The sequence below is a fragment of the Callorhinchus milii genome, unplaced genomic scaffold (genome assembly GCF_018977255.1).
Source record: "Callorhinchus milii isolate IMCB2004 unplaced genomic scaffold, IMCB_Cmil_1.0 Scaffold21, whole genome shotgun sequence".
NCBI classification, from domain to species: domain Eukaryota; kingdom Metazoa; phylum Chordata; class Chondrichthyes; order Chimaeriformes; family Callorhinchidae; genus Callorhinchus; species Callorhinchus milii.
The window spans coordinates 1,023,095-1,049,852 of record NW_024704762.1 but is presented as its reverse complement, the minus strand read 5'-3'; the positions used below and the strand labels follow the sequence as shown (position 1 = coordinate 1,049,852).

Here is a 26,758-nt window from a genome sequence, read left to right as displayed (position 1 = left end):
ATTTTCGTGGCTCCGACAGTTCCCAGCTTACCTCAGCCGTTCCTTTTATACAGCTCGATAGGCCCAGGCTCCGCCTCCGCTCTGTCCTGACTCCTCTCCCCGAATGACCCATGAAATATGTGAGAACATTGCCACCATCTTCCTATCTGTAGTTCGGGCACACGTCCCTTCCCTTGAGTGATGGTTCCACCAGTTGGAGGTGTTAAGCTTGAGCGGTATCTGCTTACCGCTCTGCACATCAATTAATGCTGATTTCAGGTGCTGGATATACGAGTGTGTGCTTAGGAATTATTCTTGGACACTGCATGAAGTACCTTGCATTTATCTCTATTAAATTTAATTTGCCACTTATCAGCCCATGTATAACCCTATCAAGCTCTCTTTGTAGGATCTTTGCTGTCTCATTTGATTCCACAAATCCACCTAATTTGGTGTCATTTGTAAATTTAGGAGCACTTAGCGGAGCAACAAACTCTGGAGAGGGGAGATAGAAAGAGGATAGACCTTCACAAGGGGGTGTTTCCGGTGAAGCAATCTGCTATTCTGAGGTTAGTGGAGGCCACAACATTGACCTCTACCCCCCTTCCCTCTTCTCTTTACCCTGTTGGATACTCATTAAGACAATAAGGACCAATTGACTAGAACCAATGGAAGGGGATCAGGAGGTAGAAAAGAAGGAGAATTGAGTAGACGGTTTTTGGTTGGACTGTTTGATTTTGTAAATGATTCGATAGGATGAACAAGGAGAAATTATTTCCACTGGCGGGTGGGTCAGTAACCCATGGACATCGATTTAAAATAGTCATTAAAAGAAACAGAGGGGAGGGGAATTTTTTTTCACACAGTGAGTGTTTTGGATTTGGATTGCCTGAAAAGCTGATGGAACCGCTTCGATAACAACAACAAAATTACATTTGTATAGCACCTTTTAAAAATAAGTAGATCATTATTTGGGGAGAACAAGTTTACAGGGCTATGGTGAGAGAGTGGGGGAGTGGGATTGATTTGGAAGCTCTTTTCAAAAAGCCGGCACAGACACGACGGGCCAAATGGTCTCCTATGCTGTATAATTCTATGATTCTATGAAATGGCGAGCTGAAATACAAAAAGGTGTTCCACACACTGTTTGTTGAGAGCATAATATACCCTGCGAATGTACCAGCAGGAATCCCACTCTATTTCCCTCTCACACATGGTCTGAGATAACTCTTAGTCAGGCTAGTCTGCTCGGGCAGTGAAGTCAGCAAGAGAGAGCTTGGGAGCTATAGGATGGAAAAACACTACATAATAATAATAATAATAATAATAATCCTTACATTTGATATAGCGCTTTTCACGTCGGGAGGACGTCCCAAAGCGCTTCACAGAATAGACTGTAAACAACAACAACAACAACAAGATTCCATTTATAGAGCGCCTTTCACGTCAGGAGGACGTCCCAAGGCGCTGCACAGTTGGGTCATGACCCGAGCAGGGGGGAAATGGTCAGGGTGAGGGGAGGGAAGGGAGGGAGAGAGGAGGGGGAAATGGTCAGGGTGAGGGGAGGGAAGGGAGGGAGCGAGGAGGAGGAAGAGAGTCGAGAGGGGAGCTGAAGGCACGGTCAAAGAGAAAGGTTTTGAGACCGGCCTTGAAGGAGGAAAGGGAGGAAGCAAGGCGAAGGCACTGGGGGATGGAGTTCCAGAGCCTCGGGGCTGAGAGGCTGAAGGCCCGACCACCGATAGTAGGGCGGTTGGGGCGGGGGACGTGGAGCAGACCGGAGCCAGAGGAACGGAGGGTACGGGCAGGTAGGTAGGGGGATAGTAGGTTGGAGAGGTAGGAGGGAGCAAGACCGTGAATGGCCTTGTAGGTGAGGATGAGGATCTTGAAATCAAGTGAATTGACTGTATATTTGTGGGCGAACGCGGCAGCCAATTGCGCACAGCAATGTCCCACAAACAGTCGTAGATTGAAAATGACCAATTTTATTATTGTTTTTTTGTTTTTTGGAGGGATTATTATTAGGCGTGTGGAGTAAGGAAACTTGCCCAAGGTTTCGCCCTGCCTGGAATTGAACTACATAATTGTATGGAGACATAAATGTTGTAAATAGATATTTTTATTAACACCATGTTTTTTGACAACCTGACACTAATGCCGTTGATCATTTTTTTACTCTGCATGTTAGTATTTCCAGATATGAAAGGTGTCTTTGGTGAAACGTTCCAGTTGAGTGTACCTTCTATACAGTGTCTGTGCATCACATCCATTCAGGAGATTGTAAAGAGCAACTGCCTTATTAAACTTTCAGTTTAGGAGCAACCTTGACACCATACTGATTCCAAACACGCGTGGACAATCTACCAAAGGTTCCACTTGCTCTCTGTATGTGAGCCATTACTACCGTATTGACCCTCACATCTTAAGGATGGCACTTCCAACGATGAAGCGATCCCAGCACTGGAGTGTCAGCATAGATTGTGAGCCCAACGTGAGGTTTCAACTTAATATGTGTTTTTGATGAATTTACAAACCTCAGACTCAACCACAGATCCACCCTTTCCTCCCTGATTCCCAGCAGCTCAATTTCAAGGTCCTGACCCTAAAATCCTCATCCAGGCCTTTGTCACTTCCTGGCTGGACTTTTCAAATGTCCTCCTCACTTGTCTCCCCAGCAACACCATACACTATACATGAATGTGTTAGTGTCCAGAGGGACTTGGGTTGTCTTTGTACACCAATCACAGAAAGTTAGTCTGCAGGTGCAGCAGCAATGAGGCGAACGGTACGTTAGCATTCATTATGAAAGGATTAGAGTATAAGAGTAGGGAAGTCTTGCTGCAACTGTATAGGGCCCTGATGAGACCACACCTGGAATACTGTGTCCAGTTTTGGACTCCTTATTTAAGGAAGGATGTACTTGCCTTGGAGGAGGTGCAGTGTGGATTTACTAGGTTAGTACCAGGGATGAAGGGGATGAGTTACGAGGATAGGCTGACCAATTCTCTGGCCAATATTCTCTAGAATAGAGAAGAATTAGAGGGGATCTTATAGAATGATCTATGATGATCTTATAGAAACCTATAAGATCATCAAAGGACATGATAGAGTAGATAGTGGGAGATTGTCTCCCCTGGTTGGAGAAACTAAAACCAGGGGTCACAACCTTAAAATCAGAGGCCATCCCTTTCGCACTGAGTTGAGGAAGAACTTCTTCACTCAAAGGGCGGTGAATGTATGGAACTCACTACCCCAAAGGGGTGTTGACACTCAGTCCTTAAACATATTCAAGACTGAGATAGATATATTTCTTATTGCAAAAGGGATTAAGGGATATAGGGATAAGGCAGGGTTATGGTATTAGCTGGAGTTAGATTGGAAGATCAGCCATGATTGAATGGTGGGGCAGGCTCGAAGGGCCGAATGGCCTCCTCCTGCTCCTACATGTTATGTTATGTTTGTTATGTTACACAAAATGCAATTAATTCAAAACTCCACCACCCGGATACTCACCCGCACAAAACTCTGGACCCCCACTCCATCACCCTTGCCATTGCCAGGCTACACTGGCTACCAATCACCAAATGGATCGACTTCAAGATCCTTTCACTTGTTTTCAAATTTCTTCATGCTCTGGCACCTCCCTAACTATCCAATTCGGTAACCCTTCACTCCACCAACTGCTGCCACCGCTCAACTGGCTCCGTCTCCTATTTGCCGCTCGTCCCCTCCGCTCCACCATTGGTGGCCATGCCTTCAGCCACTACGTCCCGAAGCTCTGGATCTCCCTCCCTCAATCCTTCTGCCCCCTCCCTCCCCACTTTCAAATCCCACCTAAAGACCTTCTTTTTGATTGTGCTTATAGTCACCTTCCTCCTCCCTCTCCGCCTGGCTTGGGGTCAGACTCCGCCACTGTCAAGCACTCTGGGACGCTACCTCACGTGGAGGCCGCTATAAAAATTCAAATTGTTGTTGTTGTAACATCAAAATCCATCTGGACAAGCAAGATAGGCTTTGTATTTATTTATTTTCTCCATTTAAAATATTACTTCTTTTAAATTTTTTCCAAAAGGTTAAAAGTTACGAGGTTTGCTTAACTGAAGGTAAGCTACAACACTGAACAACTTTGTTCTATCGACTATAGAACTAACTACAAGTGGTTTAAATTTTCTGAACTCTAAAATGTCTTCACTTGACTCCAAAAAAGTGATATTATTTATATTTTTCTCTTTTACAGGTAAGTGGAGAGATAGTAAATCCTGCACTATCTAATTTTAGTGCTACAACGGGCCTCGTCAACACCTACAAGATTATTGTGATGGATGTTGCTGAACCTTTATAATGATATCAGTTTTCTTTAGCCTTGTTTTCAAGTTGAACAGACAAAACCCAATAAAAACCATTGTGGTCAGGAAAATAATGAAAAGTGCCAGCAAAAGTTCTGATGAGTAGGCGGACATCGGAGCGGCCCCAAACACGTAGACACTGAATGTGGCAGTAAGATGACAGAAACTGCAAAAGAAGAGGAACAAAGACACAAATTAAATAATGTACAACTCTTCTACATCAATACGTGATTAAGAAAAAAAGATTTTCAACAAAATCCTGAGAATTTAACCCAAAATTCAGCACTTGTTGCAAACACATATACACGCACTCCAACACAAACACTCTCCAACACACACTCACCCATACACATACATTCTAACAAACACATACACTTACATACGCACACATACACAAACACAGACTCTAACACTCATACACACATTCTAACACTTACGCACATCTACACCAACACAAACATATATACACACTTTACACTCCCAGTCCCACACTCTCAATAATGCTCACATGCGCACAGCATTCAAAATCTATCACTATATTGTCACAAGTAAAAAACTTCTGCCTTAAAGTCAATATTGCCTCACAAAAACACATAAAATGTCACCGAATATCTATATTGTCAACACAACAAAAATAACAACAAATTGCATTTATGTAGCGCCTTTCACATCGGGGGGGATCTCAAGGTACTGAAAACACAACAAAATGCTTTATGTGAGTGCTTGATCGGTGTAATTATGGTCTAAGAAAGGTGATATTTTGTATGCAATGCAACACATAATGCAGAGATTATTATTAGATACACTAACTGAATCCATGCCAGGAATCTTAATAGTGAGGAAAACTATCAAAACAATTTAGTTCAAAAGACCTCAATAATATTCGGTTCGAAGCACTGGTCCTCACGACTTGAAAGGTGCTATACAAATGTAATTTTGTTGTAATTGTTATGTCAGGAGCCCAGGCTTGGTCTGACCCAATGGAAAAAACAGCAGCACAAAGCGCTGGTTAGCAGCAGAACCTGTTAATTACTTTCAAATCAGTAACAGGAGAGACACACACAGACAGAGGAAGAGAGAGAGATAGACACAGAGGCACAGAGAACCATACAGACAGATACAGAGACACAGAAAGAGGGAAAGATACAGAGACGAACACTGACACAGAGAGAGATATATACAGAGACACAAACAGAGAGAGTCACATACACAGAAACACACAAAGGTATGTGATACAGAGTTTTCTCACACCTGATATGTGATATGAAATCCAGAAAGTGCACAAATTCATCAATACTGTCTGCACCAAATCTTTTTTCAGCGTCACTAAGATAGCCATGGTGCTAGCCATGGTTCCTTATCTACACGCTGCCTCTGACCTGTTCTGAACTCCTGGAGATATCACTCATATCTCCAGCTCTTCCCTTACTGCTGTCACTCACGCACGGCCTTACCAGGCTGTACGAAACACAAGGCAGCAGTCAGTCACAGTAAGAGGGGCAGAGCTGGAGGTATGACTCTTGCTGTTGCTCACCGCGCAGTCTCATAGCGGACGGCGATGGGATGAGAGGCGCAGCTGGGAAGTAAAGGTGTCAATAATATTAATATCCGGGGCCCCTCAGACCTCCACGGCTCAACTGGCTTGTTGGTTAATCCGGCCCTGCTTTTTACCTATCCCATTGTGTCCATTCTGTCTCTTCTAATGGCTCCTGCACAGTCACACACAGAGTTCCTCACTTTTTAAACACTGTCATAGACATAAATGCGGATGACACCCCAACTCTACCTCACTGCCTGCCCCTTGATTCCAGTACCACAGCTGTTCTGACTGATTACCTGTCACATATCAAGTTCTGGATGAGCTCTAACATTGAACTTCGTCGACAACAACAGCAGCAGCAACAAAATTTAATTTGTATAGCGCCTTTCACGTCGAGAAGATGTCCCAAGGCGCTGGACAGACAGAGTTTCGGACCCAACAAGACAAGACAGAGGTTCTCTTCTACTTGACTCCCATTTGCACCTTCTCACCTCAGACATTGCAATGTGGAACTTCAATGTTTTGACTCCCAACCGACCTGCTCAGCTTTATCCCACCTCTCAAACATTATCCATCTCCGTCTTGGGCCACTAGGATCCTCATCCAATGCATTTATCACATCCAGGCTTGAATACTCCATTGCCCCATTTGCCGGACTCCACAGATCTTCCCTCCACAGCTGCAGGATGTCCTTTCCTGCACCACTACCCCCTAACTCAGCTCCATTGGCTCCCCATCCCTCAGCAGATTGAGTTATGATCATCTTTTTCACCTTTAAATCCCTCCATGGTTTCCTCCCATCCTACCTCTGCGATTTCCTCAAACCCTACTAACCCTTTGCTCAGCGAGCACCAGCCAGCTTCATGTCCTCCACGCTTTCTGCCCCACAATCAGTCTTTCAGCCTTTCTGCCGCAACTCTTTGGACCTCTATCCTTGAAAACCCTCAACTTGCTTCACTTTGTTGAAGGTCTGTCTCAAGACCTATTTCTTTGACTGTGCTTCGATCATTTTTCCCCTTGCCTCCCACCCCCCCTCTCAAGTCCCATCTGAAGACCTTCCTCTTCGAACGTGCCTTCGGCCACTCTCCCATCCTTCTGCCATCCACCCCTCCTGAGCCCAACTCCCAGCTCAGGTCCAAAAACTGATTGTCCAGTGTCCTGGATGTCTTTCCGATGTGAAGGGCACAATACAAGAGTTATTTGTTGTTGTTGTTGTAGTTAAAATACAGATGGGACTTGAAGGAGGTAAGAGAGGGGGGCTGAGGTGGAGGGATTGCGGGATAGAGTTCCAGAGTGTGGGGGCAGAGATGCTGAATTCCCAACCACCAATAGTGAGTTGCGAAGTGTGGGGGACCTAAAACAGGCTGAGCGGAGGGAACAGACAGGCTGATATGGGGTTAGGAGTTCGGAGAGGTAAAGGGGAGCAAAACCTTGAAGGCTTTGAAGTTGAGAACAAGGGTTTTGTACTTGATAATTGAGGGATGGGGAGTCAGTGATGCTGAGCAAGAACGGGAGTGATTGGTTCGCAGAGCCTAGAGTGGGAGAGGACACAAGCTATTTGTTGTTGTTGTAGTTAAAATACAAATTTACATTTGTTCAATACATTTATATAGTCCCTTCACATTAGGAGGATGTCACAAAGCGCTTAATGGAGCTGGGGGTGGGAGGCAAGGGGAAAAATGATCGAAGCACAGTCAAAGAGGTAGGTCTTGAGACAGACCTTCAACAAAGTGAGGGAGGGAGCAAGTTGAGGGACTCAAGGATAGAGGTCCAAAGAGTTGGGGCGGAAACAACAACAACAAGATTCCATTTATTGAGCGCCTTTCACGTCGGGAGGACGTCCCAAGGCGCTGTACAGGCTGAAAAGGCTGAAAAGGCTGAAAGGCTGAAAGACTGATTGTGGGGCAAAAAGCGTGGAGGACATGAAGCTGGCTGGTGCTCGCTGAGCAAAGGGTTAGTAGGGTTTGAGGAGATCGCAGAGTTTTGAATAATCTGCAGCTTGTGGAGGGAAGATCTGATGCGCTTCAGAAATTAAGCACACTCTCAGAATTCATTTGGTTGACGACAATGAATTGGATCCAATACAAGTCCATAAAATACTCAGTCTCTGCACTTTGTAGAATATTCTGTGAAACACTTTGAGATGTCTCGATGATGTGATGAGGTGCTGTATTAAATGCGAGGATTATTATCATAATAAAGTATTGAAAAGGAAACATAAGCTTTAGTGAAATCCTTTGCCCTACCTGTATGTTGGGTTGACCACAATCACTCTGAAAATGTAAAAACCAGTGTATTTTTGAAACAAGATGCGATTTCCATTTCCCCCACCCATAATCTGGAACTCCCTGTTGCCGTCAGTGATCCGTGGACCTAAAGGGTCCTGACAACTATGGTAATTCTTCAAAGTGAAAACAAAAGGAATCTTATTCAGAAAATCTCAAATTTCAAAGAAATAAATGTTTCCTTGAGAAAATGTACAAAAAAGAGCATTTCTATCATTCCTCGTAATTACAAACACAGAAAACGACAAAGGTCACCAAAGGTATCAATTGGAAGTACTAAATTACTGTAAAGGATAGTTATAGTATAAGAACCTTACTATTTATAGTGAATCACTTTATTGAGGTCCAGAACCAGTGAGATAGACATGATTTCTGCCCCCCACCATCCCAGACTGTTGAATGAACGTGCCCTCATGGGCTTGGGTCATAGCACAAAAACATTAATTTAGTATTTTAAGTTGGTCCCCTTACTCAGAGGAACACAACATAATTGTTGTGGAAAATGTTACCCTAATCAAAATGAGGGGAACAAGTTGCAACCAAATTGGTTATACAATCGGGCAGAAAAATGGCAAATAATATTCAACAAGATGAACAAGGTATTACACTTTGGTAGAAATAAGTATTACAATGTTTTATAAGACGTTACCTTTGCATTCCACGCAGTGTCTGGATTAGGATTCTTCTGTTTGCTTAACATGGATTTCCAGGTTTGTGGCTCAGATAAACAATTAATTTGTGACACCCGCTTATCGTAGTTATAATTGAACATTCCATTCACTTCATATATTACAAATTCCACTTTGATGTCCTCTATAAATTTTCCATCCACCCACCTGAAATAACATTAAAAAGAAAAGTACGATTGAATGAAGCATATCTTTAAGAGCTTCATTCCCACAATATACTTCATAATTTTCTTCCTTTTTTTTGTTTCCCCTTAGAACCATAGAAATTTACAGAACAGAAGGCCATTCGGTCCATCGTGTCTTTGGACCACTCTTGATCACTCTTTTAAGAGTGATCCTTTCAGTCTCATTTTCCTGACTTTTGCCCATAATCCTGTAGTCTAAGTGCTCTGACAAACTGTCTAAGGTGAAGGGCGCTATATAAATGCAAGTTGCTGTTGTGGTTTACTCCCTTTTGGATTCTGCCTCAACCACCGCATTCAGCAGGATATTCCATATCAGACTCAGGTGTCAGCCTGGCTCAGTGGTAGCGCTCTCGCCTGAGTCGAAGGTTTTAGGTTCATACCCCACATAATAATAATAATAATAATAATCCTTGCATTTGATATAGCGCTTTTCACGTCGGGAGGACGTCCCAAAGCGCTTCACAGAATATACTGTAAAGTGAATTGACTGTATATTTGTGGGCGAACGCGGCAGCCAATTGCGCACAGCAATGTCCCACAAACAGTCGTAGATTGAAAATGACCAATTTATTATTGTTTTTGGTTTTTGGAGGGATTATTATTAGGCTCTGTGTGGAGTAAGGAAACTTGCCCAAGGTTTCGCCCTCTGCCTGGAATTGAACTCAGGTCTCTCACTTGCAAAGCGAGTGCTCTAACCACTGAGCTACAGGACTCCACATCTAAGAATTGGAATCATATCATCTAAGCTGGTACTTCAAATCAGTGCTTGAGGTGTGTTGTACTTTCAGAGGTCATGTCCGCTGTTGGACATTAAAGATCTTTTTGGCATTATTCAAAAGAAAAAGAGTTTCTCCCTGTGTCCTGGCCAATAGTTCCAAATAAAATTGGTCACTCACTTCATGGCTGTTTTTGGGACACTGCTGTGCACACACTGGCTGCCGTGTTTCACCACTTTACAGTATACCTTGTCGACTTTACAGTTTATCCTGTAACGCACTTTGAGATGTTTCAATGATGTGATAACATCATTACATTGATAAGGCGCTAGATTAAATGCAAGGATTATTATTATTATGAAAACAATTCTCCTAACATCCCCGTTTTCTTGTTTACTAACAATCTTAAACTGATGCCCTCTAGTTAATGACTCATTGGCCAGTGGAAATAATATTTCCCTATTGACTTTCAAAACACCTCAGCATTTTAAAGACCTCGATCAGGTCATTCCTCAACCTGCTTTGCTCCAACAGACAGTGAATGTATTGCAATCAGTCTTTTCTATTGGATAAGGTGAATAAGAAAACTTAGGCAAATTTCCTACTCCACGGACCTAGCAGTAAGTAGGATCCTGGTTGTTAGTTGATTGGCGGATCGCTTTCTGGGGGTAATCATCCCTCCAAATTTTTAAAAAAAGTAATAATAATACTAATAATTTAGTTATTCAATCACCGACTGTTGGCTGACGCATTTCACCCACAAAATACAGTCAATTCATTTTGTGGTATGAAGCACTTTGAGACATCTCAATAATAGTAATAATTATGCTTGCATTTGATTTAGCACCTTATCGTGTCTTCAAGACATCTCAAAGCGCTTCACAGAATATATTGTAAAGTGAATTGACTGTATATTTTGTGGGCAAAACACTCAATGATGTGATAAGGTGCAAGGATTATTATTACGTGCTTTTTTTTAATCTCTCTTTAATATTAAAGCTTGGCTCAAGTCTCCGAGTCTCGCCTGCACTTTCATCAACGAGAATTAAGTGGTTTCAAACCCCATGTCGGGGACTTTGAGTTTACAGTCTGGGTCGGCATATTCCTGGAGGAGTCTGTGTGTTTGTATGTCTGGTGGGTAGGGGGGTGAGTAGATGGCAAACCACTAACTTATTGGAAGAGAGCAGGCAGTGTCAGAGGATAAAAAAAAAGCGAGAAAATTAAAAAGTGACGTCAGAGCGATGTCAGTATCAACAGTAAACTAACAACTATTAACACATCACACACCACAGACTTAACTTGATCAACTTAATTGGATCAACTTGATTAAATTAAAACTTAATTAACTTAACCCAATTAACTTAACTAACTTAAGTTAACTAATTAACTAACTCAGGTTGGAAGAGGTAACAATGGCCGAGGCAGGTGTGCGCCAGGTGTGAGGAGTGTGCCATGTGGGAGCTGACGGAGGGCTGTCTGACCCCGGGTGACCACATCTGCAGAAGATGTCTGCAATTGAGGCAGCTCAGAGTGTCAGAGTGGCGGAGCTGGAATCCGAGGTACAGACACTGCGGAGTATCAGAGACAATGAGTGTTTCCGGGATAGCTACATCCTGGAGCCAGTCACTCCCCTGAGAGAATATACACTCAACATTGATTATGGTCAGGATAGGTCAATGGACAGTCAGGAGGTCAGGGGGACAACGGAAAGAGTGGTAGTAAATCCGGCATTAACCTTGAACAACAGGTATGAGATCCTTGGAACCTGTATCGACAAGGAAGCCGGTGAGGTGGAAGGAAATACTACCTCTAACACTGGGGCAAACGAGCGGATGGTTGTCGTCATTGGGAATGAGACTATTAGGCAGATAGACACAATCATGTGCAACACCAACCAGAAGACCAGAAGGCTTTGCTGCCTCCCTAGGGCCAGGCTGAAGGATGTCTCGGCAGGGCTAGAGGATAATTTAAAATATGAGGGCAGGGATCCATCGGTCCTACTTCACAAAGGCAATGACACCGGTAGAGTAGGCCAAGATGACTTGAGAAGGGAATTCGAAGAGCTAGGGCCCAAATTAAAGTTGAGATCATCGCAGGTGGTAATATCGGGACTACCGCCTGTACCATACGACAATCGGTACAGGAACAAACAACTTAAGGACTTGAACGCATGGCTAAAAGAATGGTTCAGAAATCGGGGCTTTCTTTTTATGGGCCATTGGCACAAGTATTGGGGGAAAAGAGAGCTCTTTCAGAGAAAAGGGCTGCATTTAAATCGTGCTTGGACAAATGTCCTAGCTAACCAAATTAACAGGGAAATAAATAGGAATTTAAACTAGTAAGGGGGGGGGGGAATATATAGGTAAGAGAAACTAGATGTTAGCACGAGAAAAAGTAAAGACGATAGTACAGAATAGCATGCCAGATAATAGGAATATGTTAACTAGGGGTAAGAAGCTTGGCAAAGTAGAGAAGGAATCAGAGAGTAGAGGAAATGGTAGGAAATTAAAAATGTTATATCTGAATGCGCGAAGCATTCGGAATAAAACTGATGAATTAAAAGCACAAATAGACACATATGGGTACGATCTAGTAGCCATCACTGAAACATGGTTACAAAGAGATCGAGGGTGGGAGTTAAATATTCCAGGGTTCTCAGTTTACAGGAAAGATAGGCACTGTGGGAAAAGAGGTGGGGGAGTAGCCCTGTTAATTAGGGATGAAATAAAAGCAGTGGAGAGGAAGGATCTGAAATCCGATAACCAGGAGGTCGAGACAATATGGGTGGAAATAAAAAATAATAAAGGGCAGAAAATATTAATGGGAGTGGTTTATAGACCCCCAAACAGCGATCACAATATAGCACAGGGTATGAATCAAGAAATCAGTGGAGCACATGTAGGAAAGGTAAAGCGATAATAGTGGGTGATTTCAATCTCCACATAGATTGGGAAAACCAAATCGGCAAAAGTAGGTCAGAACAAGAGTTCATTGAATGTATGAGAGATAACTTTCTGAAGCAGCCGAGGAACCAACAAAGGGACCGGCCACCCTAGACCTTGTTTTGTGTAACGAAACAGAGCGAGTTGGCAATGTAGGTATTAAGAATCCTCGAGGGCAGAGTGATCACAATATGATTGAATTCTGCATTAAATAGTTAAATATGAGGCAAGTATTCTGAATTTAAATAGGGCTAATTTTGTAGGTATGAGGAAAGATTTAGGTAAAATAGACTGGAGAATAAGATTAAGAGGTAAAAATATTTAAGGATGTAGTGCAAAATTCTCAGCGGTCGTATATTCCCTTGCGGAATAAGAGTACCACAGGGAAAGCAATTCATCCGTGGCTAACTAGAACCGTTAGGGAAAGCATCAAATTAAAAGAAAAGGCTTATAAAACTGCCAAGAAAAGCAGCAAATCTGAAGATTGGAAGAGTTTTAGAAACCAGCAAAAAAAACCTAAAAAACTAATTAGGAGCGAGAAAAAGGAGTATGAGAGTAAGCTCGCGAGGAACATTAAGTCTGATTGTAAAAGTTTTTACAAATATATTAAGAGGAATAGGCTGTGAGGGTAAATGTAGGTCCACTTCAGTCAGAGACGGGAGAAGTTGTAATGGGGGATAAGGACATGGCAGAGTCCCTAAATGGGTACTTTGCATCTGTCTTCATCCGAGAAGACACAACAAGTCTACCAACAATAGAGATGCACCAAAGGGATAAGGACAGGGAGCAACTTAGGGAAATTTTCATTAGTAGAGAATTGGTACTCGGGAAACTGTTAGCACTAAAAAGTGACAAATCCCCTGGTCCGGATGGTTTGCATCCCAGGGTTTTAAAAGAGGAGCTTATGAGATAGTGGAGGCCTTGTGGATGATCTTCCAAAATTCCTTGGATTCTGGAACAGTCCCCATGGATTGGAAGATTGCAAATGTCATACTACTATTTAAAAAAGGTGGAAAGGAAAAGATGGGGAACTATAGGCATTTAGTCTCACATCAGTGATAGGAAAAAATTTAGAATCATTGATTAAGGATAGCACGGTATTTATTGCACAATATAATTAGGCCAAGTCAACACGGCTTTACAAAAGGGAAGTCATGTTTGACAAATCTCATAAGTTTTTTGAAGACATTTCCAGTAAACTAGATAAGGGTGAATAAGTGGATGTGGTCTATTTGGACTTCCAGAAGGCATTCGATAAGGTGCCGCATAAAAGGTTAGTCCAAAAGATAGGGGCCCATGGAATTGGGGGGAGCATATTAACGTGGATTGGGGAATGGTTAACAGGTAGGAAACAAAGAGTAGGGATAAACGGGTCCTTGTCAGATTGGCGGGATGTGACTAGTGGAGGGCCACAAGGATCAGTCCTTGGGCCTCAGCTATTTACCATCTACTTCAACAATCTAAATGAGGACATCGAAGTTAATATATCTAAATTTGCGGATGACACAAAACGAGGAGGAAGTGTCAACACTGAGGATGACATTAAAAAAATGCAGCGCGACATAGATAGGTGATTGGGCAGGTAGGTGGCAGATGAAGTATAATGTAGGGAAGTGCGAAGTCATCCACCTGGGTAGCAAAAACAGTAGAGCGGGTTATTTTTTAGAAGGGGAGAGATTGGAATGTGTTAGTGTCCAGAGGGACTTGGGGTGTCCTTGTACACCAATCACAGAAAGTTAGTCTGCAGGTGCAGCAGCAATGAGGCGAACGGTACGTTAGCATTCATTATGAAAGGATTAGAGTATAAGAGTAGGGAAGTCTTGCTGCAACTGTATAGGGCCCTGATGAGACCACACCTGGAATATTCCTCATTTAAGGAAGGCCTTGGAGGGGGTGCAGCGTAGATTTACTAGGTTAGTGCCAGGGATGAAGGGTTGAGTTACGAGGAGAGGCTGACCAATTTGGGCTTATACTCTCGAGAATATAGAAGAATTAGAGGGGATCTTATAGAAACCTATAAGATCATGAAAGGACATGATAGAGTAGATAGTGGGAGATTGTCTCCCCTGGTTGGAGAAACTAAAACCAGGAGTCACAACTTAAAATCAGAGGCCATCCCTTTCGCACTGAGTTGAGGAAGAACTTCTTCACTCAAAGGGCGGTGAATGAATGGAACTCGCTACCCCAAAGGGCTGTTGACACTCAGTCCTTAAAGATATTCAAGACTGAGACGGATAGATTTCTTATTGCAAAAGGGATTAAGGGATATGGGGATAAGGCAGGGTTATGGTATTAGCTGGAGTTAGATTAGAAGATCAGCCATGATTGAATGGCGGGGCAGGCTCGAAGGGCCGAATGGCCTACTCCTGCTATTACATGTTATGTTATGTTATGTTTCTGTTTCCCGAGATTAAGTCTTGTAGCTCCACTCTAGCCTCGGCCAAGTCGTCCTTCTACTCCAGGATAATCCTGGAGGCGAAGAACAACCCCAGGCTTCTGTTCTCTACCACATCCCAACTCCTCCGTCCCCCCCGCCACCCCGCGCAGGTTATCTCCTCCAAGCTTCACTGCGAGGAGATGCTGGATTTCCTCGAATCCATAATCAAGAGAATCCGCTCCGCGGTCACTGCCCCTCCAACTTCCACCCCCCACCTGTCCCTCTCCTCTGGCTCTGTTCCAATTCCCATAAAAACTGCCACCACTTTGAAAAAAACCCTCCCTTGATGCATCGCAGCTATCAAGCTACCGGCCCATCTCCAACCTCCCCTTCCTGTCCAAGGTCCTTGAAAGAGTCGTCTCCTCCCAACTGCGCTCTTTCCTCTCCACCCATTCATTATTCGAACCCCTTCAGTCGGGTTTCCGTGCTGCCCATAGCACAGAAACTGCCCTGGTCCAGGTCACCAACGACATCTTGACTATCTGCGACCAGGGCTCCCTCTGCCTCCTCATCCTCCTCGACCTATCGGCCGCATTCGATACGGTCGACCACGCTATCCTCCTCCACCGCTTGTCCTCCCACCTCAACCTTCAAGGCCCTGTCCTTGAGTGGTTTAGGTCATACCTCTCCCACCGTCTTCATTTTGTTTCCACAAACGGCTTTTCCTCCACCCCCCGTACTGTCTCATGTGGTGTCCCTCAGGGCTCTGTCCTCGGTCCCCTCCTCTTCACCCTCTATACGCTCCCCCTGTGGTGACCTCATCCGCAGACATGGGGTTAACTTCCACATGTATGCGGATGACACCCAACTCTACCTTTTCTCCTCTACCCTCAACTCCACGACCCCCGATGTCCTGACAGCTGTCTGTTCGACATCGAGTCCTGGACGAAAGACAACTTTCTTCAGCTCAACGTGCGCAAAACTGAGGCCCTCCTGATTGGCTCACGTCAGCGCCTCCGCACCTCAGGCGCTGACAGCATCAGCTCCAAGGCTGCACTCTCCACCTCTCAAAGCCATCAGGAACCTCGGTGTTATGTTCGACCCTGAGCTGTACTTTCTTCCTCATATCCGCACCACAACTGACACCGCCTTCCATCACCTCCGGAATGTCGCCAGACTATGGCACTACCTCACCCCTCACGCGGCTGAAACGCCTTTATCACCTCAAGGCTGGACTATGGGAACTCTCTCCTCGTCGGCCTTCCCGGCCCTCCCTCCACACTACAGGTCATTCAGAACTCTGCAGCTCGTGTACTGTCCCGCACCAGACACCGCGCCCACATCACTCCCACCCTCACCCTCACTCCCACCCTCGCCCTCGCTCGCCTCCACTGCTCCCCATCCCCCAGAGGATCGAATTCAAGATCCTCAGCCTCACCTACAGGGCCATTCACGGCCTCGCTCCCTCCTACCTCTCTGACCTACTATCCCCCTACCTACCTGCCCGTACCCTCCGTTCCTCTGGCTCCGGTCTGCTCCACATCCCCCACCCTAACCGCCCTACCATCGGTGGCCGGGCCTTCAGCCTCTCAGCCCCGAGGCTCTGGAACTCCATCCCCCTGTGCCTTCGCCGCTTCCTCCCTTTCCTCCTTCAAGGCCGGTCTCAAGACCTTTCTCTTTGACCGAGCCTTCAGCTCCCCTCTCGACTCTCTACCCCCTCCTCGTTCCCTCCCTTCCCTCCTCTCACCCTGTCCATTTCCCCCCTCCTCGCTCCCTCCCTTCCCTCCCCTCACCCTGACCATTTCCCCCCAATGCTCGAGTCCCGACCCAACTGTCCAGCGCCTTGGGACGTCCTCCCGACGTGAAAGGCGCTCTATAAATGAAATCTTGTTGTTGTTGTTGTAGCTCAGTGGTTAGCGCGCTCTCCTCGCAAGTGGGTTTGAATCCGGGGCGGAGCAAAACCTTAGGCAAGTTTCCATACTCCACACATCTCTGTTTACCTAGCAGTAAATAGGAACCTGGTTATTAGTCGATTGGCGGATCGTATTCCAGCGGTAAATTTAGTCACTCAATTCATGACTGTTTGTGGGATACCGCTGTGCGTTTCACTGCTATTATACTACCTATTACTATTATATTATGTTACTATTATACTACTGCATTTCACCCACAAAATATGCAGTCTATTCAATTTAGCGTATATTCTGTGAAGCACTTTGAGTCGTCTCAACAACTTGATATTTCCAAAAAACTGCAGACACTGTTGTGTGCAATTAGCTGCCATGTTTCGTCCTCAAAATACAGTCAATTCACTTTACCGTATATTCTGTGAAGCACTTCGAGAAGTCTCAACAATGTGATAAAGTGCTCTACTAAATGCAAGAATTATTATTATTATTTGCCATTTCTCTGCCCAATCAATTAATCTGTCTGTGTTCCCCTGAAGTTGCTCACAGTCTTCTTCACTGTGAGCTACACTCCCTATTTTTGTGTCACCTGCAAACTTAGCAATTGTGCCCTTAATACCGGAATCAAGATAATTTATACAAATGGAGAAACGCATTTGACTATTTCCATCTCCCCATTGTGACTATCAACCCGGTACTCCTATTCTTTAATTAATTTCTATTCATTCTGCAACTTTTCTATTAATGCTCCGCAACCAAATTTTTTTCAAAATAGCCTTTTTGCGGCACATTATCAAAATGTGAAAATCTAAGTATGCCACATCCACTACCTTTTCTATTCTCTTAGTTTTGTTTTCAAAGAACTCTAGGGTTTGTGAAGCAAGACTTTCCAACAGCAAGCAGCAGCTACCTTGCAAAGTGGCCATTCTTCAGTGAATGTTGGCAGGTTATTTGAAAACTGTGATACATCACAAATTTCATTCTGCCTTCAGGAAAAAAATGCACCTAAGAACTCTCAAATGGGACTAATTTGACAATAATCGAGATGGCAAAACTGGATGATTTTCCCCAACCCTGGTCCAACAACAATAAACTAAGTGTACTCTACTTGCCTCATTGGCATCTAGGCTTAGATCAGGTAACCCAGCAAATTAGAAACCTTCAAACTGGAAACTTCCTGCTTAGTATGTCTCACTGTCACTCCAAGTTGTGCATTTACTATTGACCTCTCTTTTCATTGTTCAGGTTCCTTTCTCTCAGGTGTAACACTTGATTCTTTGCTATTCTATTGTCTATTAAAATAGATGTACTCAAACGTTATTCACAATTTATTTAGTTTGTGACATTTTTACTTAAATGGATATTTTCAAAAACTCACAGCTGTAGTGTTGGCACCCAAGGAGATTCAAAATGTACTGCCATTGGGCATCCATATGTAGCCTGATCATAAGGCACATATATGTCCTTAGTTCCTGTACCTGGACGAAATAGACGATCTGGATCATATGCATTCCTGAAAATAAATTAAGGAAAAATGTGAATTTGTTCAGTTGACTTTCACTCAAGCACTGGAGTTTGGTTTTCAAATCCTGCTGGGTCCAATCAACCCTTTATTATTTTGAAATGCATAAACTAAGTAACAGGAATGATGGTAACTCCAGTGCGGTACTTGTCCAGCTGAGCTCCACCCTTTGGAGTTGAGGACATGTCTACACCGCAGGGAAATTTCCACATGTAGATGAACCTGATCTGGTTTAGATATTCTTAAGCATGGTGATGGGTTTCTGCATGTGTCATACCCAGCTTACCTTAAAAAACACAATACACCACAACAATTATAGAATTAGGAAACGCGACAGCACAGGATTTGAGCTATTGATTTCTGATGTACCATCAGAGAATTGTGTCAAATGAAAGTCACACATGATATCTCCAAGTGTAGAAGGAAATTCATCTTGAGTTTCACACATCCTAGTTGTGATTAGCATTACTGGAGCACAGTTTTTCAGCTGACAACAGCGTTTTGGAAACTCAGAAAAAGGAACAAAGTTTAAAATAAGGCAGCATATATACCATGTTTTCAAATGGAAAAATACATATTGAAGAGTTACAGTATTATTGTGTTAAGTCTATATATTTAGTACATTGGTTTAGATGCATCAATATTATCTAGTTAAAAAAATTATCCATACTTACCTTTTTATAACGTAACTAAATGTATCATTGAATATTTCTTTTGGACAAGTAGTCAGTTTCCTAGTTTGGAAAATCAAGAAAACCAAAAACAGAAATATTATAATCGGTACTTAGGTGCCAGATTCCACCGCTGTAAAGTGCTCTGGGATGCTACCCCACATGAAGGACGCTATATAAATACAAGTTATTGTTGAAGTTGTATTAGATGAATATATTCCCAGCGAAATTAAATTTTTCTACTGAGAATAACAGAGCCTTATTATAATAATAATAATAATCCTTGCATTTAATATAGCGGTTTATCACATCTTCGAGACGTCTCAAAGAGCTTCACAGAATATACTGTAAAGTGAATTGACTGTGTATTTTGTGAGCGAAACACGGCAGCCAATTGCGCACAGCAGCGTCCCACAAACAGTCGTGGATTGAGTGGTCAGATTATTATTACATTTTAAAAAATTTGAAGGGATTATTACCCCTTCAAACAATCCACCAACTGACTAGCAACCGGTTTCCTACTTGCTGCTAGATAAACAGGCGTGTGGGGTAAGGAAACTTGCCCATAGTTTCACCCTGCCTAGGAATCAAATCCAGATCTTCTCGCTTGTGAGGCAACTGTTCTAACCATTAAACTAGACTCCACGTAGCTTATAAAGGTATTCCACTTTTGTCAACCCAACACCAACTGAGAACTTCAGGGATGCTGCGATATATGGAGGAAGGCAACATTAGAAGAATAAAACAGACCCTGAGGTAGGTAATCTCTCTCTCATTTGGCATCCTCCAAATATAACAACAAATTACATTTTTCATGTCAGAAGGACGTAGGAGATAAAGGGAGAGAATGACAATTTCCTGGTTAAGTAAAAATGAAATTGGACTTTAGGTAGCAATTTTGGAGTTCCTGTTAAGCCTAATCAGTTGGAATGCAATACCAAGCATGGTAGATGAACATCAGGTGGTTTTCATCTTATTCATACCACAAGCCGAACCAGACAAGAAGTGAGCATCACAGTTTCCATAGAATTTGGTGAAATGCTGCAATTGACAAGGTCTCCATTAGCCATGGAGAAACAGGTTCAATACCCTGGCTAGATATAGTAAGGGTTGCACTTTTGGATACTTCTAATCAAAATTGGTAATCCAGAGGGTGTTCCCAACCACACCTGATGGAAAAGGAAGATAGTACATTCGTTTGCATTCATGCAGTCTTCGGTCTGAAGGAAATAAGGTGCTAGAGATAGGCTAAATAGCAGCTATTTGATTAGATAAGTGATTCTGCTGACTGTGGAACACTGTATGGCAAATTTCCACCAATTCAAGTTGAATGTTGACAAGACAGAGGCTCTCTTGCTTGACTCCATGCCTTCTCACTCAGGTGCTGACAGCAAGGTTCACCTTGACCAATGAATCCACATGTTTTGTCCCTAGTTCTCACATTGTTGGCCTACGAGTACACCATCAAAGCTCAATTTTAATTAAAAATAGGCTAATTGGAGCATGATGCCCCTTAACATGTTGTGCTACACTTTGGGGGATCAGAGAGGTGGAGGGCAGAGAGGGTGGTCAAAGGCACGGTCAAAGAGGAGGGTCTTGAGGCGTGCCTTGAAGGAGGTAAGGGGGGCAAGTGAGGCGAAGGGAATGTGGGGCCTATTGAGGCCTAGTTAAATGTAAAATATTTACAGCTAAGTACTGGAGTATTCAATGTTCACGGTCAGTACCATTGCAATTAGTCTTTGTTTACAGAAACCTGACCAAAAAATTAAGTTATGGCAATCCAGCCTAACTTCACTGAACAGTAATATAACTCATCACAGAGCTTTCTTTGCCATTTACATCCTTTCAAATTATCTATCTTCAATTTGTAAGCAACACTTTGGATACTAAGTACATGTACATGGTATCCAAAGTCCTTTAATTCACTTAAAATTCACAATTCAATAAACCTAACATTAGGAATGACAGAGCTTTAATACATTAAAATATACCATAACTTACTTGACTACTCTTAACTCTTTAGCTGGTGGGCACCCGATTACAATGTATGCTGCCTGCAAGAAAGGTCAGATGTGATATCGATGATCACACTACATCTAGGAAAACTGACAATGAAGTGAGCAATGTAAATGCGTATTTATGTGTATCCTCCTTGGAGAGGGAGGTAAGTGTGTTTTTCTTGATGGTTTGCAACAGAATGTCAAATTCGAGTCAATCTGCTGTGGTAGTGGCAGTTGTCCAGTTCCTGAGTCAAGAAGGTCCACCTCAGGGTGCTACTGATGACAGATCAGTTACCCTAGCTTATTGGGAAAACCTGGACAGGCAGACACTGGGGGCAGGGTTTCTTCCCACTCAGCTCCTGTTAACCCTGCAAGCCAAAGCCCTAACTGGTAGAGTGGTCCAAGCTGGACATGCAGCAGTGAAGCTTGCCCCAAACAGTGCTTTAAATGGCAAGCTATGCGGTTTTAGCTGATTAAACAGCAGCAGTTACCACCACATGCACTTTGAGGTCCCCAAGTTTGGGCTCTTGCCAACCTATGCCTAATAGTCTCTTCAATTAGGTAAGTAGTGCATGTTCCTCTATGGAGTGAAAGTGAGTCCATTCCAAGCAAGGGAATCTCCATTAGTAAGTGGCATACATTGAACCCTCCATCTGGACTGGATGGTCCAGATGGAGTAATGTGATGGATTTCGTCACGTGTCAGCCACCCAGCTGACCACAAAACACCAAGTTATTTTGAAGCTGTATTCAGAAACAAGTGGAATCCTAAAAGATTATGGTAATACAGTGCCAAGATCCTTGTGATTTTATTTCCTGGACAAATATATTATTGCTGTTCACTTTCTTCTATCTCCACATCACCTGCCTCTTTCTAATGTATCAGACAGTGAGAAAATGATACTAACATGATCAATTTACTTACTAATGGTGCCAAATCCTTGCAGCGAATGCCCTTATCCAATACATCAATAACAACAGTTGTAATGCCAGTGAAGAGCAAGCTAAATGGAAAGACATTTTTGATATTCTTTAAATTATACTTTACTCATAGAAATAGTACAACTCAAATTCCATTAGTCTCTAATTTAGCTCATTTAGTGGCTCCTTTCTGTAGCTTGGAGATGGATATTAGTTTTTTTGATGCAACCTAGAGATTCCTTCTCATCCGTCTGGGTCAGTGGATTTCCCCGCCTGGGTCAGTGAGGTGGAGGCTGTTGTGATTTTGCCTAGGATAAATTCTCTTTTTGCGGAACTGTATCAGGGCTCAGTAAGTGGCTACAAAACACAGGTTCCTCCACTAGCATTGGCCGACTGACATAAGTGGTCTGTCAGCTCTAGTGTCACAAATGTGGTGTTCTTGACATTTGAGGCTCTCTGCTGGTTACTCTGGGGCATTTGGACTCTCACCCTTACACCTCTACAGGGTGGATTTCGCACACTCCATCTGACTATATTGAGAGCACCTTAGGTTTTCCTCTCCAGCCCAAACTACTGTCAATACTATGTTTGCATGGGACAAGGGAGTTGATTTTCACTTGGGCCCTGTAGCCTGTTTCCATCCCTGGACATCTCTCTCATCAGTGATAATAATAATAATATTATTATTATTATTATTATTATTATCTCTCTCATTCTACTTATGCATAAATGTGCAGAGATGCACTATATTGATAAATTCATACTCTTTTTAAAATAATTATCGGATTCTAGTCTCAGAACTGATCCCTTCTGCCCAATCTTCATTGTTGCTTTTGATATTTTTATATCTGGAACAGTTTTTTAAAAATAAAACTAGATTAACATTTTCAGGAAAGGGCAGGGGGAGATGTGGGCTTTGGAATCAGAGCAGTCTGTTCCAATGGAGAAGGTTTTATGCTTGATAGATTAAACAATACTTTTCCTATGAAATAGGTTTCTGATTCTACCTGAAGCTTCTTAATCATTTACATAAAAGCTTATTTTCTGCGCCACACTACAAATAAATGAAAAAATCCAAAGTACAACAGTTAACATACCTTCTATTAAACATTTTATCTACATCTTCATTATATGCATGAGTCACAAATAGCTCCTAATAAAGATAAATAGACAAAATTTATTCATGAGACAAAAAGGGATTCTAATAAAGATAAACAAATATCTTGAACCCAGTGAACGTTTAGGACTTGTGTCAAAATAATCTGTTTGTTCAATCTTTACCAAGGTAAAATATATATATATAAATATATCAAATGCAAGGATTAGATTTTCTCATTTCTTAATGTTATCCTTAATTGTTTTGAAAATATAAATTATATGTTCCTGTTTTTTTTCACAAGTGGAATGCACAAAGTATAACTTTGAAATATTAAAACAAATTACAGATCCACTCCCATCTAGTGGCATAATAATTAGAATGTTGCATGCAGTTTTGGGCAAAACATTGATGTGTTCCACGTTATGAGGAGTGATTCACATTGTAGAAAAGATGAAGGACATTATGCTGATCTTCGAATGCTGAAAAGCATAGCTGAGCATAGCAAAGCAGACCCTTTGACTTAGACTGTAAGTTCACAAGTAAATTACATGTTTGAAATGAAGGTGTCTTCAAGATTAGAAGATTTCTTCCTCCCCTATAAAATTGTCAATATTTGTAAAGACTCTCAATAAAAACAGTTAATACTCTGCTGATTATCTTTTTCAAAAAGAATTGAGCATCCTGTTTGGAATGGAATTCCAGGTCACGGTAGCTTTTGGTCAGCTGGGTGACTGACACATATGGAAATCCATCACTTTGCTTAAAAGTATCCAAACTAAACTGAGAATTCCACATACATTTGCTACCTACACATGGAAATTCCTGTGTCTGGAATTAAATGTAGACTCTTTCCGGGGGGTGGGGGGAATCCAATCTAATTCTAGAGAGTATTAATAATAATAATAATCCTTGCATTTGATATAGCCCCTTAACACACGGTTGAGATGTTTCAAAGTTTATTGAATTTGTGGGTGAAATACAGTATCAGTCCCAGATTGGCAAGAGACAAGGCTTTGGGACTCTATAGTGTGCATTGGAGTACTGCTGGAATTTAATCTGCTATGTGAAGGGCGATATATAAATGTAAGTTGTTGTGCTAATGATTATTTTGTTCTCCATTATTACTGTCTATGTCTTTGGTGTTTCCTGTCCCACTCCAAGGGAAAGACGTATTGATATAAGTGAAATTAACTGCAAACATTCATTTCAGCTTTGTACTGCAATATAACTGACCAATGAGAAAACCCAGTCACCATCCACTGTCCTTTCAGTCACAAATGCATATGCTTGAAATTTCACTAAATCGGGATTACTCATAGTGACCTGTAGAAATAAACAATTTTAACAATGCATCAAAAATATTGTTGATTATGATATATTTCAGATATCACCAGTCCCCAACATTGCTTACACTGTGTGATTTCACGTCCTCCTGACGTGAAAGGCGCTTTATAAATGGAATCTTGTTGTTGTTGTTGTACTACATTTTTATAAAACTAGTGTGTGCAAATATTTTGCTTTCTGCAGTCATTCTTGATTATTTGTTATTGTTAGTATTGCTATTATTATAGTGATCAGTGAAGTTGATTATAAGGTAACTGATATGTAGTTCTCATTACATTTCAAAATTCTCTAGGTTGCATTAGGACTTTAGGGAAACATAAGCTCTAAAAGAGGACACCCTGTTTCCAATCAACAAATAGGATTACAATCTTATAAGTATGATTAACCCAAAGTGCTTGATGAATGCAAAGTGGGAAATGGCTGGGGGAATGGAGGAAGAGTTCAGGGAGTGGTTGAAGGTGTAGTCAAAGTATCTTTAATAGACAGATTTAGAGGGAGTGAGTGAAGAGGGATTAAGAGGGAATTCCAGAATGTGGGGTCAAAGTGACTGAAAACTCAAATATTGGGGTGGGAGAGGGGCTTGGGGATGTAATCAGGCCTGAATTGGCACAGCAGACTGTCGGTGGGTGGGTATTGCGTGAGAACACAAAGGTTGGGATGGGGGAAGGCATTGGAAGGTGAGTGTAATATGCGGAGTTGGACACACATATTATTTTAAATAAATTGTAGTCTATTGATTTAGAGAACTTAGCACAAGTACACCCCTCTCATCAATCACTGCCTCCCTGTTTAGGGGGCCTTTTATACTAAATGTATGCCTGATTTACAAAGCATACAATAGTAAAATGGAGGACTTCCAAATTGGTCTGCTGTGGTATTCGGAGCCAATGGAGCCTGGTAAAAAAAAAAGTGGGGCTGATAGACTCGCAGAGAATGTGGGAGAGAATGACAGCTGCAGAATTCCAGATTATCAAGAGCTTCTTTCATGAAACATGAAAGATTATTACAAAGAAAATAGCACATTGTTGGTTGACGTTGGGATGTCCTCCCGACGTGAAAGGCGCTCTATAAATGGAATCTTGTGTTGTTGTTGTTGTTGATGAAGTGGAGTAAATAATGCCAATAATATTATTGTATTCCCACATCTACGTCACTTACTAAGCATAACCAACTGAATACACATTAAACCCAACACACAGATATAAATATTCTGATGAAGGGTCGTGGACCCGAAACGTTGACTCACTTTCCGTTCTCAATAGATGCTGCCTGACCTGCTGAGTGTTTCCAGTGACTTCTGTTTTTGTTTTCAGATTTCCAGCATCTGCAGTATTTTGTGTTTTGTTTACGCAGATATAAACATGCCTTGGTCGTGTTTTTTCATCTTCACCTGGTACAACTGAGGGATTGTTTAGATATTGTACCTTTCTAGCAGTCAAAAAAGTATATCCAAATGTCTCTGAAATGTAATACCTATGAAGGAACTTGTAACTCAAATTGAAATGGTAGCCATGAGCTGGGTAGTCAGTTCAGGTATTTATCCTCATGAGCTTCAAGTTTACCTTTTATTTTAAGAAGATGGAGAAAGGTGGTTTCTGTGGACCTCTGCCAATAACATAGCAATATAGCGATAACACAGCATGTTGGCTGGAGCTGTTCCTCGATTTGTTCGGCCCCTGTGTCTGACAAAAAGCTACTCATTTAGAATGTCACTATTGAAATCAGCCATCAGCCACTTGTTGTTGGGGAAAATGCCAATGTTTGGAGCTCTAGGTGATACAACGGTAGTCGAGAAAAGTAAAGAGTTTCGGTCAATAGGGTTCTGGCAGCCAAGCTGGGGGGAGAACATCAACACATGTTAAGAGGATTCCATGAGGAAAGTAGATACAGGTAGAATCAAAATGCTGATCATCTGAGATGCCAAGAACATTCAAAGTGGTTCCAAAGGTCAGTCACCACATGGCAGGTGGGTGGGTTTAGGGCTGGTTCCATGCCTCAGATACCTGTGGTTGAGATATTAATCCAAGGTCCCACTTCCCTGCTAAGGTGAACGTTAACAATCCTGGAACACTATTCGAAAAGAGAAGGGAGTTTCTTCTGGTGTCGTGGCTAACAATCCCCTAAAATAAAACAGGTTGTTTACTTCATGGCTGCTTTCGATTGCTAGTTGTGCTGCAGACTCCAAACAATAATCATTTTACAAAGTGCTGGCTGCCAGTGAACTTAAACAATTTCCATT

At 42.4% G+C, this 26,758-nt stretch overlaps 1 protein-coding gene across 1 annotated transcript; it reads right to left on the bottom strand.

Annotated features, from left to right (window-relative positions):
- Positions 1-4,154: 4,154 nt before the first annotated feature.
- LOC103188336 (cation channel sperm-associated protein subunit delta) lies at positions 4,155-25,790 on the bottom strand. The gene is made up of 10 exons (XM_007908296.2): positions 25,766-25,790; positions 24,409-24,498; positions 23,174-23,229; positions 22,081-22,159; positions 21,158-21,210; positions 19,160-19,219; positions 18,342-18,476; positions 8,797-8,983; positions 8,109-8,263; positions 4,155-4,488 (listed from the first exon to the last, which is right to left on the bottom strand). The coding sequence occupies exons 2-10, from the start codon at positions 24,490-24,492 to the stop codon at positions 4,287-4,289; spliced, it is 1,011 nt and encodes a 336-aa protein (XP_007906487.2). The 5' UTR covers positions 24,493-24,498; positions 25,766-25,790; the 3' UTR covers positions 4,155-4,286.
- Between the last annotated feature and the right edge of the window lie 968 nt (positions 25,791-26,758).

Coding starts and splice junctions, on each gene's coding strand:
- LOC103188336 (XM_007908296.2), bottom strand. CDS start 24,492: ATGAGTAATCCCGATTTAGTGAAATTTCAAGCATATGCATTTGTGACT. Junction 8,264..8,796: donor ACACTGCGTGGAATGCAAAG/GTAACGTCTTAT, acceptor TTCACTTTGAAG/AATTACCATAGTTGTCAGGA. Junction 4,489..8,108: donor GTGGTCAACCCAACATACAG/GTAGGGCAAAGG, acceptor CTTCTTTTGCAG/TTTCTGTCATCTTACTGCCA.